The following is an 18,916-nucleotide window of genomic DNA, read 5'->3' as shown; positions in this document are numbered from 1 at the left end:
GAAAAAAAAATTGTAGACTTAAAGTAGAGTGGCCAAAAAGTGCCCATTTTTTCATACTAAATCGTACGGATACGTATTGTACCATACCATACGGATCAATCCGTACTACGTATGGAGACAACCTTGTTTGTACCTTAAGTCGTTTCAAACATTAGATGACCTTAGACTAGCAATTAATTAATTAATTAATTAATTAATGCCTAGCCCTAATAACACCACAAGACATTTTAAAGGTCTATTGAATATCCTAGGCCCAAATTGACACTAGGCACCCACAAGTACCTAGCCAACTTAGCTTGATGCAACATTTGCTAATGTCGTCCACTGCATACTTAGGGTACTTAGGCTATCACCATGACTTAACTGACTTCCACTTCCCCATAACAAATATGACAAAATCCTTCCTTCTCCAAAAGACTCTCAATTGGCACCAATCTACGCACCCCCATAACAAATACTACAAGGGGCACCAGTCTTGGGGTCAATTGAGAGTCTAATGTCCAAGATTAAAGTGTAACATTTGTAATTTCAGTATATGTGAGTTTATTGCTTGCTGTAATTAGTGTATAATCAGGTTAATTACCACCCTTTCCAAGAAGAAAGGCTGGTTTCGAACTAACATCAAGCTCCTCCTCCAACATTGACATCCATGATTGAGAGGGGATTCCTACCCTACATTTTGGTACCTACAAGTTTCAACATTGCCTTCTTATCCTCGACATCAGCATCCCTTCCATGTTTCAACATTGCATTGCCTTCTTGTCCTCGACATCGGCATCCCTTCCATGTTATGCTCACCCTTTGCATTGCACGATCATCTTTGTAAGAGGGTGCTTGGACACGTGAACAATATCCAAGGGACAAAGTCCAAGTGGCACCTTGTTGCATAAGCATTCTCATTTACATTGTCTAGCACTCTTCTATACATCTAATTGTGCAGAGCAACCATGAGCACGTTGCTCGCTTCGGATCCTAAGTAATCTCTACCTACAGTTCAATCACCTACATATCCCTTCATACTTCTTCACCTGTACTTTATCATCGACACCCTTGCCAATGGCTACGTACATATTTTCTATTTTATGCTTTGCCAACCAACCATCCCTTTTCCCCCATGGGCACCAAGGAGGGGGAAAAAAAAAGATAACGAAAAAACAAAATTCAACTCGTTTCTACATCACCTTTGTAGATCCAAGTAAGCCACTGGGCAATCCACAGGCACCCTTTCACCAATGTCTTGGCCTCTATGGCAACATGCACTTGTGGACCAATACCCTTGCTGCTTTGGGATGGAATCTCTCATGGTAAACAGAGGTGAGCTTTGCTTGGGAGCCCCCCTTGGTTTCAGCTTTGAGTAAGAGAGGGGTTGTTACGCTAATAAAGGTGCACTACACAATAAACCTTCATTAGCTTGTTAAACAACCCCAAAACTCAAATGCACTTAGTGTGCTTATATGTCCCATAAGCAAATCCACAAACTCTAGTTCCATCTCTATGCATAGAGTGTGCTAGGTCACTTGTATCCCTTTTGCCATTCTTCACCACCATCTCCATCAGCCTCAATGACTCCTTCAGCACATATTCAACACACACTAGCTACCATCACCATCCTTCAAATTGCAATGTTTGCTATATAGAGCAAACTATGATTACAATTTCCAGCTACTTCTCAACTTCACCATCATCAAACCAAGCTATATTTACAATTTCCAGCTACTTCTCAGCTTCGCCCAGTTGCCGGTCTGCTTCTACTGACTGTTGATCACGCCACCCTGAAATCCACATCATCACTCCAGCTACTAGTTGCTGCATTTTTAATATCCAATAATTTTTTGCATCAACGTAACTTGAGTTTCCATCTACACCAAGTCGTTTTTGTGTTTTCAACCCTTTTCTTCATCAACTTTTGCTTCAACTCACCTCCTTTAGCCCATAGAGTCATTGACCATTGGATTGCTCTATCTTTGAGCATTGTGTACATGGATTCATTTACATTCACCATTCATTCAATTTCATGAGATTCTCTTCTACCCTATTTTGGTTTTTGGTGTTTTTGTCAAAATTTATTGTGTTTTAGTTGTGTTCCTACATGTAAAGAAAAATACCCTAACACAGAAACATAAACAGAAACCGTACGACAAAGCACAGACTGATAAAAAGAACACAGTTAGGGTTAGGGTTAGAGTAACTCAGAGACAATGAACACGGTGAATAAATGAAATGATATGACTACTAATAATACGATACTCATGCAGCAAACACACTATGCAGTGAATGAATACTGAACCTCGAACTCCTGTATCTCTAGGATCAGGGCAAGGGTAATGAGCTGGAGAGTGTGTCGAACTCCGAACGGATCCCTAATCGTAGCAAGGCAGCCTCTGAATGTCGAACACCAGCAAACGCAGCAATGAGAAGTTGGATCTGATACAGACAGCAGTGAGGAGAGAGAAAGACTAAAAACGGAGCCTATAGGAGAGAGACTAAAAACGCAAGCAGGACAGCCTGCAAGAGAGAGAAAGACTAAAAACGGAGCCTGCATGAGAGATTAAGACTAAAAACGCAGGCAGGACAACCTGCAGGTAAGAAAGATTGTAGCGACTACACCAGGAGAGAGAAAACTATCAGGGCAGCAGCTGGAGCCTGCAAACGCAGCAGTTTGCTGGCGTGGCAGGCTGTACGACAGCAGTGCAGACAAACAGCAATCAATCGCCAAACAAAAACAGCAACAATCAGCATGTGGAGGGCTGGAAACAGGCGCCAAACTGTAGGGAACAATGATGGACAGCAAGGGCTGAGATGTCCTCCGTGACCGGGGTGTGGGTAACAAGCTGGTAATACTTGAAACCTGCAAAAATGAGATTGTAAAAGAGTGGAGGGTTGGCTTCCAATTTATAGAAAATTAGGGTTCTAGATCCTCTCCCATTTAACTTTCTCAATCCACTCCCCGTTTTAGAGTTTTTGCTAAAATAAGCCTAAAATAAGCATGTTTTAGGGTTGTTTAAGTGGCTAAGTGCATTTCTTAGCACAACACTACATTCTTTATTTTCTCAGTACAAACCTTAGCATATCTTCACACAAAGCCATCGGAAAGCAACCACCAAGAAAACTCAATGAAGCATGTTAGAAGCCGTCATCCTCCAAAGAAGACTCTGGAAGCACTAGGATGCAAAGTAAATCCATGAAACTCAAAGCATGGCTGAAGCAAGAGATGAAGAACCTACAATTGCAAGCCAAAGACCAAGGATCCTCCATACTCAAAAAGAATGCCTCAAAGGATCAAGGTTGAGCTATGATGAAGAAATCTAAAGCTACTTAGATAGAAATGTCAAATTGAAAATCAATGAGACGCAAAATGATCAATAGTTCAATCACACGATCACATTTGTATATACACGCATAGCAAAAAGCTAAGAGATGGTAGTAGCAATGGAATGAGTGTAGTGAGGAATCACAACCACCAACATAGTAGAGCAAAGAGAGAGCTCGACGAGGGTGGTAGATGACCTGATTTACCACAAATTACAGCAAGCAATATAATACATCAAATTGAAAATACAATTTACCACACTAGTCTTGGACAGCCGACAACGAATTGGCCCCAACAATTGGTGCCCTTGCAGTATTTATTTATCTTATATTGGTTTAGATTGAAGTACACTGAGATGTGGATTGATCACCTTCAATCATTGATACAAATGGCTATCATAAATGACTAGGAGCACTAAGAATCAATTTACCCCTTGATTAGATTACAATTTGGTCTTCGAACTCTTGCATATGGGCTAAATCAAATGGGAACAATTCACCCATTAGATCAGTTGTATATTCTCAATTCACATCTACCATTTTAAGCACAAAGTCTTCAATTAGTGGGCATGGATCCCAAGATGGTTGAAAAGCTGTAACGTGCCCGCCTATCAACTGTCCAAGCACGTTTTAGCAGTCCATCGAGAAACGAATCTAAGCGTCACCGCTCGGCACTCCCATGGAATGTTCTGGGGTTTGTCGCCTAGGGTTTCCCGAGTCCACCTCGCACGAACATTCGCGGCCGAACCCACTAGGATCGACCTGAAATCTGGGTTCCTAGTGGTCAAGGTCTCCCAACAGCATTCTAGCATCAAGTCCTAGACATCCTACTTTACACAGAGATATCCAAGCCGAAGCAGATCCAAGCCGCACTTAGTTCAAAAAGAATGAGAAACGAGAGGGATGCCCCGCTCAACCTCTCTGCCCATAAGGCAAAGTCCCATTCCGGTCCCCTAAAACGGCATGAATCGGGTTCCAACCTATCAATACCTAAAGGTCGAATGATGGTAAAACCTTGTGAGAAGCCTCCCAATTCTCTGGGACCACCCTGCCGTATGACAGACCCATCGGAAGTTCTGCCCACCCGCTTCCCTCAGTAAGCATTTTTTAGCTATCTAATTAGGTCCTATCACATTTATGTGCGACATTTAAAATCAGCTTCCTTAATTAGGCCTTTTAGGGAACATGGTTCATTCGCGTAATTTACAGCACAAACATGAATACAGAGCAAGCAATCCTTTGATAACAAGTTCAAACAAATTCATTAACTTATCTTCACGTTAATCTTTGTCTTTTGTCCAAACATGAGAATTATGTATCCCTTCTGTCCAACAGAAGTACCCGGTCCAAATCACATGGCACCATAATTTCCATCCAATATCTAGAATAGAATCTTCCAACGCCCTAGACGTTGGGCTCACGACAATCTACAACTCCATTCCAGACTAGGCAAGGGGTGTCCAGAGCTCCATTGACCCCAAGTGACCTAGGAGAGAGACACGCTTTCCGTGGTTGGCCTTTTCACCACTCGACCTTCCACCCATGAATCGAGCAGTGACCTCTCGGGTTGAAACGTGGCGTGACCTTGGAGATGATCCACCCACGCAAATTATCCTTTCTTAATTAATCCAATTAAGAATCAAGCACAATCAAGTTAATCAACCTAATATCATCTTCCAAGAAAACATTCCTTTATTCCCCATGGCAATTTGTCATCACAGACCCCCGCCATGAATTTTCCAATAATCACAAGCACTTGGAATAATCATCCAAACCACAATGCAACAATCAGTTGATTGTAAAAGCATTTAGGGTGTTGTTCAATCAACCAACAAAACTAATTGTATTTTTCCCAAACAATACAAGAATATATTTGCTCTTCCCCTTGGGATCAAAGAGCAATTCTATGCAAAATTTACTTAATACTTGTATGCACAATTCTTGATGTCATTCTTTTTACAATTATACCATTCATAACCCCTGACCGATTGCTCTATCAACGAATAAGCCATACGCAACTAAGTGCAATTAACTTCCCTTGATACATGCACTTTGCAAATTCCATCTTTCGAATATGTGAGATGAAATTTATCATTTTCGATGATCTATTCTTGTACATCATGGTATGGGGCCTAATGTATCTCATGCGAGAATCAAAGCATCTATCAATTTAGAAATACATTACTTACGACCGATGCCCCAATTGGATTGACAATAATGCATTTGCCAAAAGCTTCGTTGCTGGTTGTAGGATTGCCATCCGCACGCGACATTCTTCGCTTGGGAGTCATCGTCCGCAAGTAGATTCAAGAGATAAGGGAGGCAAAATAGATTCGAGATGGGAGAGCGTAAGAGAACATGGCTTAGTCGAAGTCCGAGATAGAGGGAAAATTGAGCTAACTCTCCCCCTTGCTACCTCTCGGGGTAACTCTCTCTCTCTCTCTCTCTCTCTCTCTCTCTCTCTCTCTCTCTTGGAGGGGTATCCTTCTACCTCTCTCTCGCAGCCTCTGGAGGTCTCCTTGTGCTTCCTTGTGCCTCCCCATGCCTCATATTTATAATGAATTAGAGAAGAGAGTGGCTGAGAAAAAGAGATCTTTGTGGAGAAGGTGATCTTCGAAAAATCAGTGATCTGATGCTCAAATCATAAATCTGATGGTTCCATTGATTCCAAAAGGAGAGTAGAACCCCAAGATACTTGATTAGAAATATTTCGCATCACTCCTTTTTCTCCTTGTTCGAAGTGTTGTTCACTGCCTGTAGACTACGATCGCGGCGTGCGCGAATCCCTCTTTTTTGTATTAAATCTTCAAAACTAGCTAAAACATCACTAGTCTTTTTTTTAATATGATATCCAGTTCTAGAAATATCCATGTCTTTTTAGGATAATATCTAAAATATACTAGTTTTTACCCAAAGATCTAATATTTTTGGACCATCCATACTATACACATTAATACTAGTGATTAACATGGCTCATAACTCACGTTCACGTTGTAACTTCCGTGAAGGGTAGCTACAGCCCTTGTCAATCCAAGAAAAATATTGGATTACGACTCTTTTTTTTAACATATATTTTTAATTAAATAAAAATCGTTAATTATTAATGTTAGTAAGTTTTTATTTTAGTTAGTTTTTAGTAAGGGTTGCATGATGTAGAAGGCATCAAGGATTCCAAGAGAAGGTCCGCATTGTGTGATGCTAAGCAGAAAGTCAAAGATGCAATGAACTTATAGGCAGCTGCAGACCGCATCAATATGAGTTGCACAATCACCAAGCATTTGGTTAGAAGCAACAGTGTGGTAACCAGCCGAAAGCAATGCTGTGATAACTATTGGAGGCAATAAGAGATTTGCTTTCCAATGGCTGAAGGTTGTGTTTTAGGGCAGCAACAGCACCTCTAAAAGTGGATGATGAGGATGTGGTGGCAGCAAGTGGAATCACCGATTGCTATAGGAGTCGATCATAGCTAGTAACAATATCATCAAGGGCTAGCAATCATTAACAACAATAGCAAGAACAAGTGCAAGGTGGAGGCTAGCATGGAGAGGCTTAACATGAATGGAAAAGATGTGGCATTGAAGATCAATGATTGGATGACCGCCCCACTATAACTTTTTGAAGTCCACTACTTTGGCCCTTTGTGAGGAGACAAAGTCTGCTTTGTTGACCTATGGAATGGAAGTGGTGCTAAGGTCACAAAGGTACCATGTACCTAATGAAGAGAAACAATTCTATAGAAAGTACTTTACTTTTGGAATGCAGTAAAGATAGATGGCCACTTTGGTAGTATCATAGTGGTCCTAGACCTTATCAACCTCAATAAGCCACAACAGCAGTCCATTCCCACCACCATGAAAGCACCTAGAATCCCAATCTTTATCCTAGTTAGAATCAATGGATCCCTACAATGTTGATCCAAGACTAAAATGCAAACCTAGAATGTAAAACACTAGACCGATACGTGATGACCCACCTACCAGAATTGCAATGAGATGTGTTAGGTGCTTTAAAGAAGGATATGTTGAATCATGGGTGGCAAGCAAAAGGAGGTGCACAACTCCTGTAGTGAGTTCAAGAACAAGATAACAATAGAGCTCGGTAGGTACATGTAAGGGATCAATGTCGAAGTTATGCAATTGATCTAAAGCTAGATTTAAGAGTGCCATAATATGTGGCACTCCAATCTAGCCAATTCCCACTAAACGGCCAGTAACTTTAAACAAGATGTTGTAGTGACCATGGAATTGGACCATTAAACTTCACATCCTCATACTGCATTCTTGCGACTTCGGCCATGCACACATCAGGAGGACCAAAGTTCACTAATTATCAAGTTGACCATCATCGACGAACAAGGTGTTAGTTACTCCACTCCAAAATCCATCATAAGCTATGTGCAACGATGAGTCGAGGATGTCCCTTTTGCAAAGCTGCTTTGGATCACAAAGATCTCGGGCAACAAAAAGATGTACCTAATGAAACTCAAAGCCTTGTGAAATTGGCTTGGATAAAAACAATGACATTAAGTCAAGGTCATTAGGTTGTGCTCATCTCGAGCTGTAACTAAGCTCAACCCAGCCGGAAAATCTTAGCCATTAAATAACTAGTCTCTGTTGGGTATTTGACTCACGCCTCACTTACGCCTACGCTCATATGGGAGTGTCGGTGATCAACAGGACACTGAGGCACTTTTTACTCTCGGTAGGAGAGGTTTTTTTCCCCAGACTTAGTCTTATTTTCGTATGTGCTTATGTTACACACTCATAGGCACTTACCGTGTTCGGGTGTGAACACCCCCTACAACCCTAAGGTTTAAGGGTTGTACTTTGTACTTTCATTCCACACTCTTTCAGTCTATTCGAATTGGTGTTGTGCTTCACTCTATCTCTCTCACTCTCACACTATCTACTGCACTCTCAGCTGCACCTCGATCCTCTCACACCCTCACATTTGGTATCAGAGCAGTCTGCAGTCTGCGGACTGTAGCCCCCGCTGTCTGCAACCCCCGTCAGTTCTGCAGCCCCCGCCAGTTCTGCCCCAGAGTTGCCAGTCTGCAGTCGATTGTCCGCTGGAGGCGCCACCTGTACCTGCACAGCCTCCCTGCGCTAAGTAGCCAGCGCGCAGCTCCACATTGACAGCTCCAGCCGCCTGCACAGCTCCACCCGCCAGTCCTGTCCCAGCACGCCACCTTGCAAGCGCCGCCACCTCAGCCCAACGTGCCCTTGCGCCTGTCCATCCGCCAACGCGCAGCTCCAGACGCCCTCAGCACCACCTGTACCTGCGCGCGCTCTGCCCAGCGCGCCACTTGTACCTGCGCACGCCCTGCCCAGGGCGCCACTAGCCTGCACGAGACATCTGTCTGCAGGCGCCGCCTCCTGAACATGCAACAGCCCGCCACCAAGTTCACCAACCTGTTCCTATGCAGACGTTGTCTCCAGATCCATGCACGTCGTCAGTCAGCTGCAATCATTCTGCAGAGGTAACATTTTGCATTTTTTAATTCAAACACAGGAATTCGTACAGCAGCAGGGTCAATTTTCTGCATTGGGACACGTGCCTGTGTCTGTAACAGAGCAACAGCAGGATCAGTTTTCTGCATTGGGACACGTGCTTGTGTCTGTAATAGAGACACATTGGATGCACATTCTGGGGTATTTGTGATAGAAATTTTGGTAGAAATTTTGGGGATTTTGACATTACAGTGTTGCTGAGCACTGTTTGCACCTTGGGAAGTGTGCATTAAAGACAGTTTTTGACAGAGTACACCCTTGCACATTAATTGCAGAAGTGTGCTTGCTGCAATTTCTGGAAATTTGCAGATTTCCAACCCTTACTACTTTGACATTGCTCATTTGTCTTTGGAAATTTGTCATCATGGCAAATCAGGGAGGTGATGTATTTACGTATGTATCCAAGGAAGACAGATTGGATGGAAACAATTATTCGCTATGGTCATTCATAATGAAGAATTTATTAGTGATTAAGAATTTATGGGATTATGTCAGTGGAGAGGAAACTCGACCAGGAGTTGTAGCTCCCGTTATTCCTCCTCCTCAAGGGGCACGTGGACAACGAGGACCTCAGCCCGCTCCACCTCAACCACTTCCTCCAAGAACTGCAGCTCAAAAAGCTTGGGATACACGTGATGCACAGGCTTTGTCGCTCATTGCTTTGGCAGTTCAGCGGTCCATCATCCCTCACATTTGTTCAGCATCTTCTTCACAAGATGCATGGCTGACTTTGGAGCATATGTTTGCAGGAAAGAATGAGACTCGAATCTCTTTCTTGAAGAAAGTGTTAGAGACTTTGAAGATGAATGAGGGTGATTCTATGGAGGATCACTTGAATAAGATTCAGGACTTGTGGGAGCAACTCATGAATGTAAATGAGTACTTTTCGAATGCACAGTTGATATCCACCACCTTGAATTCCTTACCTCCTTCGTACTTGTCTTTTCATACTACCTTGAACCTCACCATGAGGATTGCCGAGCACCCACTCACTTTTATTCAGCTGGTTAGTTTGCTTCTAGAGTAGGAGCAAACAAGGAAAAATAGTGGTGTGGATGCTATAGTCTCTGAGCAGGCTTTTGTGGCAAGACAGAAAGGCAAAAACAGAAATGGCAAGACAGAAAGGCTCCACAGAGTTCTGGTACTCCTGGCACATCAAAGAATCAAACACAAGGGGGCACGCAAGCTAAAAAGGAAAAATGTCATTATTGTAAGAAGCCTGGCCACTATATCACTGAGTGCAGGAAGCGCATTGCCAAAGAGAAGGAGTCAGGAATGTCTGTTTCTACTACTCCTTCCATTGCTAGTGAGTCCGCGTCCTTTGTTGTAGACAGGGACTATTGTTTTTACTCTTGCAGTTATGACATCTCTTAGGCTGATAGAGCACTTAGCTCTACAGAAGATGTTGACACTTGGTTCTTTGACAGTGGTGCTTCTAGGCATATTACATCTCGCAGAGATTTGTTTGCTTCAGTTAGTGCACCTCCCGTTGGGAAATCTGTATAGTGTGCCAATAATGCATCATACCTTGTTCGTGGTATTGGGGAGATTCAGCTCACAGCCATTGATGGCTCTATTCTCCGCCTGCAGGATGCTTTGTTTGTGCTTGGGATCAAGAAGAATTTGCTATCTATTTCTTCTTTGGCACATTGTGGTTTGCAGGTCACATTTGATGATGACCGTTGCATGGTTAGAGATAAAGAACGCATGACTTTGGTCTTGACAGGATCTTTGTGTCATGGTTTATATGAGTTGGATGCTCTTTCAGTAGATCAGTCGGCATACTTGACATCCACTCTTACTCCTGCTATGATACAAGCGGAGTTATGGCAAGCTCATTTAGGGCATGTAAACTTTGGCAGCTTGATGCTTTTGCAGCGTACTCAGATGTTGGATGGCTTACCTCTCTTGGAGAGACCTCCTGAGCACTTATGCGAGGGATGCATTTTGGGGAAAATGCATCGTTTCTCATTTCCCCGTGATGTTGCTTTCAAAGCAACAACCAGATTGCAGTTGGTACATTCAGATGTTTATAGGCCTATGCAAACAATGTCATTGGGCGGTTGTTACTATTTTGTGACATTCATTGATGACTTTACACGTTTTTGCTGGGCACGTTTTTGCTGGGTCTACTGTTTGAAAAAGAAGTCAGAAGTATATGATGCATTTTTGGCTTTCAGTGCACTTGTTGAAAATCAATCTGGATGCAAAATTAAGACTCTCCGTTCGGACCGAGGGGAGGAATACATGTCCTCTATGCTGAATTCTTTTTTGAACCAGAAAGGCATAGTCCATCAGTACACTACTGCCTATACTCCCCAGCAGAATGGGATAGCATAGAGGAAGAATCGGTCACTCATGGAGATAGCCAGATGTATGCTGAAGGCAAAGAGCTTGCCTCATAGTTTTTGGATGGAAGCAGTCATGTGTGCTTGCCATATTTTGAACAGATGCCCTACCAAAGCCTTGAAGACCATCACACCTTTTGAGGTTTGGAACAGCCGTAAACCTTTTGTTGGCCACTTCCGTACCTTTGGGTGTCTTGCCTATGCCCATATTCCACAGGTACTTAGAAAAAGTTGGACAACAAGGCTGTTAAGTGCATTTTTATGGAATATAGCAGTGAGAGCAAAGGCTACAGACTCTATGATCCCGTTACAAAGAAGGCTTTTGTCAGCAGGGATGTTGTTTTTGATGAAAAATCAGAATTATCCTTGGCTGGTTTGGACACATATCAGGCTCCCCGTGATGTTTTTGAAGGGCTGTTGCCCATTACTTTTGGTGATTCAGCTGGAGCTTCAAAAAATGAACCTAATGTTCAGCCAGTTGCTCCTATGGAAAGTGCAGAAATTCAGCCATTGGCTGATCGGAATATTCAGCATAATACTGAAACTGAAATTCAGCAAGAGCTTGCACACAATCAGGATGCTAGACAGTTACCTAGATGGTATTTGCAAACTATGCAAGATAGTCCTTTGGATGCGCCCATGGCTGGTCGTACTAGAAGGCAAACTCGTTTGCATGATTCAGCACATACCATGGAGTTTGTTATGGCAGCAAGTACTTTTGATAATGAAGAGCCTGAATGTTTTGAGGATGCACAACATAGTGTGCATTGGATGGCAGCAATGCAAGCTGAATTAGATTCTATCACTAAGAATCAAACTTGGGATTTGGTATCTTTGCCATTTGGAAAGAAAGCCATTGGAACGAAATGGGTCTACAAACTGAAAAGGAAAGCAGATGGATCCATTGATAAATACAAGGCTCGGCTTGTAGCTAAAGGCTACGCAAAGAAAAAGGGCATTGACTATGAGGAGACATTTGCTCCTGCTTCCCGTATGACGACCATCAGGTCTATGATTGCTTTGGCTGCACATTATGGTTGGACAGTGCATCAGCTAGATATCAAGACTGCATTTTTACATGGGGATCTTCAGGAGGAAGTTTATGTACAGCAACCCATTGGTTTTGCAGTTGAAGGCTCAGAACATTTGGTATGCAAGCTCAAAAAGGCACTATATGGTTTGAAACAAGCTCCTAGAGCTTGGTATGAAAAAATAGATGCTTTCTTGCTTGGTCAGGGGTTTCTAAATAGCTCATCTGAGTCTACCCTTTACGTATGTAAAGAAGGGGGATCTATGCTGATTATATGTCTTTATGTTGCTGACCTTTTGCTCACTGGAACACATGCTGATCAGATTTCAGCATTCAAACAAAATTTGCAGCAAACTTTTGACATGTCTGACTTGGGAATTTTGCATTACTACTTGGGCATCCAGTTCATACATGATGCTCGAGGTATTGGGCTATCACAATCAAGGTATATTGGGCAACTTCTTGAGAAGTTTGGCTTACAGGATTGCAAGCCAGTTTGCACCCCCATGGAACCTAGACTGAAACTGTCATTACATGATGACAGTGATTTGTTTGATATACATACATATGCTCCTGCAGTTGGATGTCTTATCTACCTATGCAGCACTAGGCCAGACATACAGTCTGCAGTTTCAGCTTTGAGCAGGTATATGCATCAGCCACGTATGTCACATTGGCAAGCTATCAAGCGTGTTTTTCGTTACTTACAGGGTACTAGATCTCTTGGGTTGCTTTATGCCAAGGGGGGACCACTGCACTTACATGCTTACAGTGATTCTGATTGGGCTGGTGATTATGATACACGTCACTCCACTAGTGGCAATTGTTTCTTTCTTGGCTATTCTTTCATTTCTTGGCTTAGCAAGAAACAATCCACTGTTGCCACATCATCATGTGAATCTGAATACAAGGCAGCTTTCACTACCACAGTTGAATGCGTATGGCTTAGACGCTTGCTAGCTGATCTGGATGTATCTATTACGGAACCTACTCCTTTGTTCACTGACAGTCAAAGTGCCATTGCAATGGCACAGAACCCAGTGTTTCATGCCCGCACGAAACACATTGAGATCCATTATCACTTTGTCAGAGAGAGGCTACATGCAAGTGATATCAACCTTGTCTATTGTCCTACCACCAGCAATGTGGCAAACATCTTCACCAAAGCTCTTCCTCGTGACAAATTTGAAGCATTTCACGATGCTTTAAATTTAATATCCTTTGGTAGCAGATGATCCTTGTACTCTTGATCAATCTTCACTCCAGGGGGGCTTGTTGGGTATTTGACTCACGCCTCACTTACGCCTACGCTCATATGGGAGTGTCGGTGATCAGTAGAACACTGGGGCACTTTTTACTCTCGGTAGGAGAGGTTTTTTCCCCCAGACTTATAGTCTTATTTTCGTATGTGCTTATGTTACACACTTATGGGCACTTACCGTGTTCGGGTGTGAACACCCCCTACAACCCTAAGGTTTAAGGGTTGTACTTTGTACTTTCATTCCAAACTCTTTCAGTCTATTCGATTGGGTGTCGTGCTTCACTCTCTCTCTCTCACTCTCACACTGTCTACTGCACTCTCAGCTGCACCTCGATCCTCTCACACCCTCACAGTCTCAGCATAATGAAGATATTCCAGTTTGTTGTCACGTGATAGCCTTGCAAATCAACATTTGAAAACAAACAAATCTCAAAAATTTCACATCTTTTCACAAGTCTCTATGGTCACCAAAAACAGATTTTTTGTGATGCTGGCTGTGTGACCACATCAACTGTTAACAAATGAAAAAAATCAGAATATTGGTTTCAGAAAACAGAATTATACAGAGGCATTGCACCATATGCACAGACACATCAGCAAGAAGAAGGTTTTACCTGTTCCTTGTGTTCTCGAACATTTGCCACCAAAGCCAAAAGGAAAGACTCAAATGCTGGACGATCCACAATCCACCCAGCGCTCACTATTTCACAATTGACTTTAGCAATGCTTTCAAACATGGGACCCTGACTTTTACTCCAAGGATCAGCCTGCCAAAATTACAACTGAGTTTCTGCATTCACCCACATCCAGTCCAGAAGTGGTATTGCAAGGCTGCAAGTCTGCAAGGATTACCTGAGCACATGTAACCAATATGAGGGTCTTCAGACGAAGAAGCAACACCTTAAGAATTTGACTTCCACAAGAAGTGGCAGCCAGTGCCATGTTATGAAGCACACAATCAAACAAATCCTCGCAAGCTTTTAATCTGCGCCAAGAGGACACTGCACAAGCATCTGCAGCATCCAACAGGATGGCTAATGTTTCCCTTAGCATGTTCTTGGAGCCCTTTCCTTCGGCTTTTGAAAGAAGGAAACATTTTGTGTAGACAATGGATGCTGCCTCACAAACTTTAATTTTTACACTGATCTTCGCCTTTGAAGGAAACCCATCAACAGGCCAGTCTCGCTTCCTCGACTGAAGATTAAAAAATCAGACATAAAAATGCAAGTGTAACTTTCAAAAGGTCTGCAAGCAAGCATGACTGAGAAAGCTCCAATTGATGACATAGTAGAAGGTGAACACAAATGAGGATACCTTTAGAATAGCAGGCACTGCTTTCAGCTGTCCTCCAGCACTAGCTCTGAGTTCTCGAACTAAATTATCTATAGTCAGCAAAGTAGACCCTGCTTTATCTAGAATGCTCACAAAGAATCTGTATGCCATTTCCTGCTTTTGCAAAGCACCAAGATCCTCTTCTTGCAGTGCAAGCAGATGATGTATATTTACAGTTCCGTCACTTAGGCTATGCGCCAGTGCCAGCTGATCAAAGGTACCCCTATCAACCAGGTTTCCGTTCATTGAAATCAAGCTATGTGTTGATGGACTTGAACTGGGACTAACATCCTTCAAAACTGGCTCCTCTAAATGTCCAATTACCGCCAATTCCAAACTCTCTCTGCTGGGACTGTATGCATGCCCCTGGGAAGGATGTCTGTTTCCATTTGGTGGTATTTCACTCAAACCCTTTGACTCAAAAGGGGAACCGTGTACTGGGGTTTTACAAGAGGATGTAGTACTGACCTGGACATTCCGAATGCAATGCTCAAGCAAGCAAGAGCAGACCTGCTCAACATGAGAAGCATGCAAAGAAGGGCAATTGACAGACAAGGCACAAAGCAAAGCTCTGGCTGCTGGAGGAACTGTTTTATTGTCTAAAGTGACAAGTGTCCCTATAATACTGGAAATAACAGAACTGATGCTAGCATTGTCTGCATAGCCAGCATCAACAATTTTCACCAGATAGTTGCTGAGCTCTTTGAAAAACGAAATTGCGGAATCAAAACTGAACCACTTTGGATAAGCCGCATCAGAGGTAAGGGAGGGCACTGTTTTAAGGAAATCCAAAATAACTAATACTGAATCTTTGTACTTCTGAAATTCTGTGCATTTAGAAAGGAACCTAGCTAATGCCAGCACTCCCTTTAACTGAGAAGAAGAGATACTGAGACGGTCGTCATCAGTAAAGGAGCCCTGCCTACATATCCATTCTATCCTATCTTCTGCAAGCTGAGGATTCTCAGCAAGCACATCTGCAAGCTCGGAGAGGGAATCCATCCGTCCAAATTTGTCCTTCTTCTGAATTCTGAAAAAACACATTTTAGCCTGCCTCTGCCTCCAAACACTCTACCGCATCCGAAAAACACAGACACAAGAGCCTGGCTTTCATAACTGCAGGAACCTGTGTCTCGTGTTGGATTGGACAGCTGCGAGCTCTAAATTACATTTGAAGAATTCTTGCAACCTCCACATGGCTAGCAAGTGAAGCACCTGGCGACCGTGCACAAATACTCAGGCACTTGCCATGGCTCTTTTAACAAGAAGGCAGGATTCAGAAAAGATAATGTGAGTCTCTGGAGGTATAGCTTTCGGCAGGATCGTCTGCATTCTGGTTATTTCTCTAAATTTGTTCCATCACGAGTCCTGGCTATCTGTTTCCAGCCGATCTCAAACGTTCACAGCGACGAGTTTCGTTGTTTAGGCGATGTCGATCTTCTCAGGACAAAAGGGATAGAAGCAGGAGGGGGCTCTTTGTCCTGTGTATGGGCGGAAGGTAGGCGAAACCCTACAGCAGTTGGCCCTTGAGCTGCAGATGAACGCACGCGATGGTGCTGCGGATGACGCAGCAAGGGAAGGAGGGGATCATGAAGGCGATGGCGATGGCGAGAACAGAAGGTTGGTGGCGGTGCACGGGAGTCCAGACAACAACAGCACCGCGTGGCAACAGCGGACAGAAAACGGCGATGGCACCTTTCGTCGTCTGTCTGTCTCTCACTCTCTCTCTCTCTCCTTCTCTCTCTATGCTGCCTCGTTGATTCTTCCGGTTCCTCTCTCTCTCTCTCTGCGACCAACGAGAAGAAACATCCGGGTACACCCCACACCATTGCCAGCATGCAGGCCATATTTTTATCAAACCAAATATTTCACTTCTTTCGACAAAATTTTTCGTCATCGAACGGAAACAGTAAATATGCGCCCGTTTCAAGATTTAAAAGGAAATCCTCCGGAAAAAACTGAACGGAACAATATTTGTCAAATTTCTCCACTCGATACATTGACTTGTAGAGCACAATTCCAATATGCAGTCCATGTAACGAAATGTCTTGTGTGCCTTCTAATCCTTGTCAAGAATTAGATGATAAAATTTATCGATCTATCGACTTTGAGGAAACACTCTTAGAACTATTGGCTTTTGGAGAACAATTGAGCACTCTATAGGAGAGGGAAAACTACTAAGCAGTCACTTTGTCACTTCTGCTCTTTGCTTAGCTGTCGTTGTACCCTAAGGCCTACATGCAAGCCAACGCACAAGAGAATCTGTGCTTGTAGGTGAGTCTGTGAAAGTTCTGAAGGCAAGCGTGGATGGTATAGAGATAGAGTCATGTGCTTGCTACTCATGCAAAGGGTAAGAGCCCTGATATTCAAGCCATCATCCAATCTTTTACCAATGACATGGAAAAGATCTCCTCAACAATAAGGTAAACACTTATGGCTGGCACTAAGAAAGTCTTCAAAGTGGACATGGAACTGCCTATGGAGAACCTATCCCATAGATATTATGACTTTTCTTCAACAGGGTTGTTTCTATACTTCATGGAGAGGATCCCCACATACAATGAGTTTTCCAAATGGCTTGTTGGTACTTAACATGCACATTGCAACCTAGTGCACTTCAAGTTTATTGGGAATGGATTTTACCAAGTTGTGTTGGTGTCTCAGATTGAAAGAGATTGGGTAGTCGCTTGCTCTATTGGCTATCGAGGTAATCTTGCTTGTCTCCTACATTCTCCCATGATGAAGTGCTTCTTTTTAAATGCCCTATTTGGGTGTCCTTCCCCAATATTCGTGTTGTCTTTGAAAATGACATCAAGTCTATTGCCTCTACTCTTGGCAAAGTCTTATATGTTTTGCCTCTTCCTCCTAATCCTAAAGGCGAGCATAGGGCATGTATTTTATGGGATCACAGAGTGGGACCCCTTGAGGTTTTGGAAATCCATGACACGAGGCGCTTGGACCTTATATATGAAGTACAATTTTCAAAGTTTCCTAATGCCTACTATGTTTGTCATGAGTCTCGGCATTTTGCTAAGCCTTGCTCTCAAAAAGGGGGCAAGGTTGACCTGTAGGATGTTGAGTAGAAGATTTCTTGAAACCAAGAAGTGAATAATTGAGCACAATCATTTGTCAAAGAAGTGGGCAACAATAGTGAAGAGGCTGTCAAATTGTGTAAGTGTGCTCAGAGATCAAAGGAGATTAAGGCTCGGTCATCGTCTTCTGTTGTTAGTTCAAATAAGAATAAAGATCGCATGCAAGCCACTAGGGTTCTCCAATCTCTTGATTTGAATAAAGAATGGTGAAGCAAATTAGAGAGAGTGACGACAAGGAAAATTAGAACCCAAACAAATTTATTGAAATCACACGCAAAGGATCAAGAGTTTCAATTAAGCAACTTGAGAGGGGGAGACAAGAATTCACTAACTTATTTGCCCCCTTGGTTGATGCTGATACCTCACTACAAGGATACTGAGGCATAGCGACGATGCTTTCCAACGCAAAATAGCGGCGTCGCTATTTGCGACGCAAATAACAACGGTGCTCAGACGAAAAAATGTGGGCTGAAACCTGAGCACATCATTTTGTACGAACAAATGAAAGGAAGAGCGAACTCCATCTTGCATTTGAGAGGGAGAGGGAGAGAAAGAGAGAAAGAGGGAGAAGGAAAGCTTCTCACCACTGCCGCCGCCGTTTGTGAAGAAGAGGAGGAAGTGTATGGAGGGCGAGGAGGAGCTGTGTCGCAAAGAGGAGCAGCCAAATCCATCCTCGGACCTTTGCGGTGAGTGCATTGTTTCCTCTTGCTTTGTTTTTATTTTTTCTCATTTAATTTTACTTATTTTTGTTAAAAATCATGTATATTGAGAGAGAAAGAGAGGAAATGAGAGAGGAAGAGGAAGAGAGAAAAGGAAAGAAGGAACGAGAGAGAAAGGGAGAAAACATTAAACATAATAGGGAAAGAGAGAAAGAGAGAGAGATGAAGGGAGGGAGAGAGGAAGAGAGAGAGGGAGGAAGGGAAAGGTTGTTGTTATTATTGTTGTTGTTTTATTTATTCTTTTCTTTTTTTCTTGTTTGTTATTGTTGTGGTAGGAATGGTAGTGTTATGATTTAAGTACACTTTGCCTTTATT

General features: G+C 42.9%; 1 protein-coding gene across 2 annotated transcripts in view; it reads right to left on the bottom strand.

Annotated features, from left to right (window-relative positions):
* LOC148041753 (Phosphatidylinositol 3- and 4-kinase family protein) overlaps positions 1–16,607 on the bottom strand; it is a 63,753-nt gene extending 47,146 nt beyond the window's left edge. For both annotated transcript variants that reach the window (XR_015691432.1, XM_087682097.1), the window contains exons 1-3: positions 14,773–16,607; positions 14,311–14,652; positions 14,073–14,225 (exon numbers count right to left, since the gene is read on the bottom strand). Coding sequence is in view for 1 of the 2 variants with exons in the window: in XM_087682097.1 (XP_087538223.1) it covers positions 14,073–14,225; positions 14,311–14,652; positions 14,773–15,834 (1,557 nt within the window). In the remaining variant the exon portion in view is untranslated. The remainder of the gene's footprint in view (positions 1–14,072; positions 14,226–14,310; positions 14,653–14,772) is intronic.
* Positions 16,608–18,916: the final 2,309 nt, after the last annotated feature.

This window comes from Lygodium microphyllum, chromosome 1 (genome assembly GCF_053477565.2).
Source record: "Lygodium microphyllum isolate KBCC chromosome 1, Lygodium_microphyllum_v1.1.10, whole genome shotgun sequence".
In the NCBI taxonomy this organism is placed as follows: domain Eukaryota; kingdom Viridiplantae; phylum Streptophyta; class Polypodiopsida; order Schizaeales; family Lygodiaceae; genus Lygodium; species Lygodium microphyllum.
The sequence above is the reverse complement of the archived record's forward strand: the minus strand, read 5'-3'. Positions and strand labels throughout refer to the sequence as shown.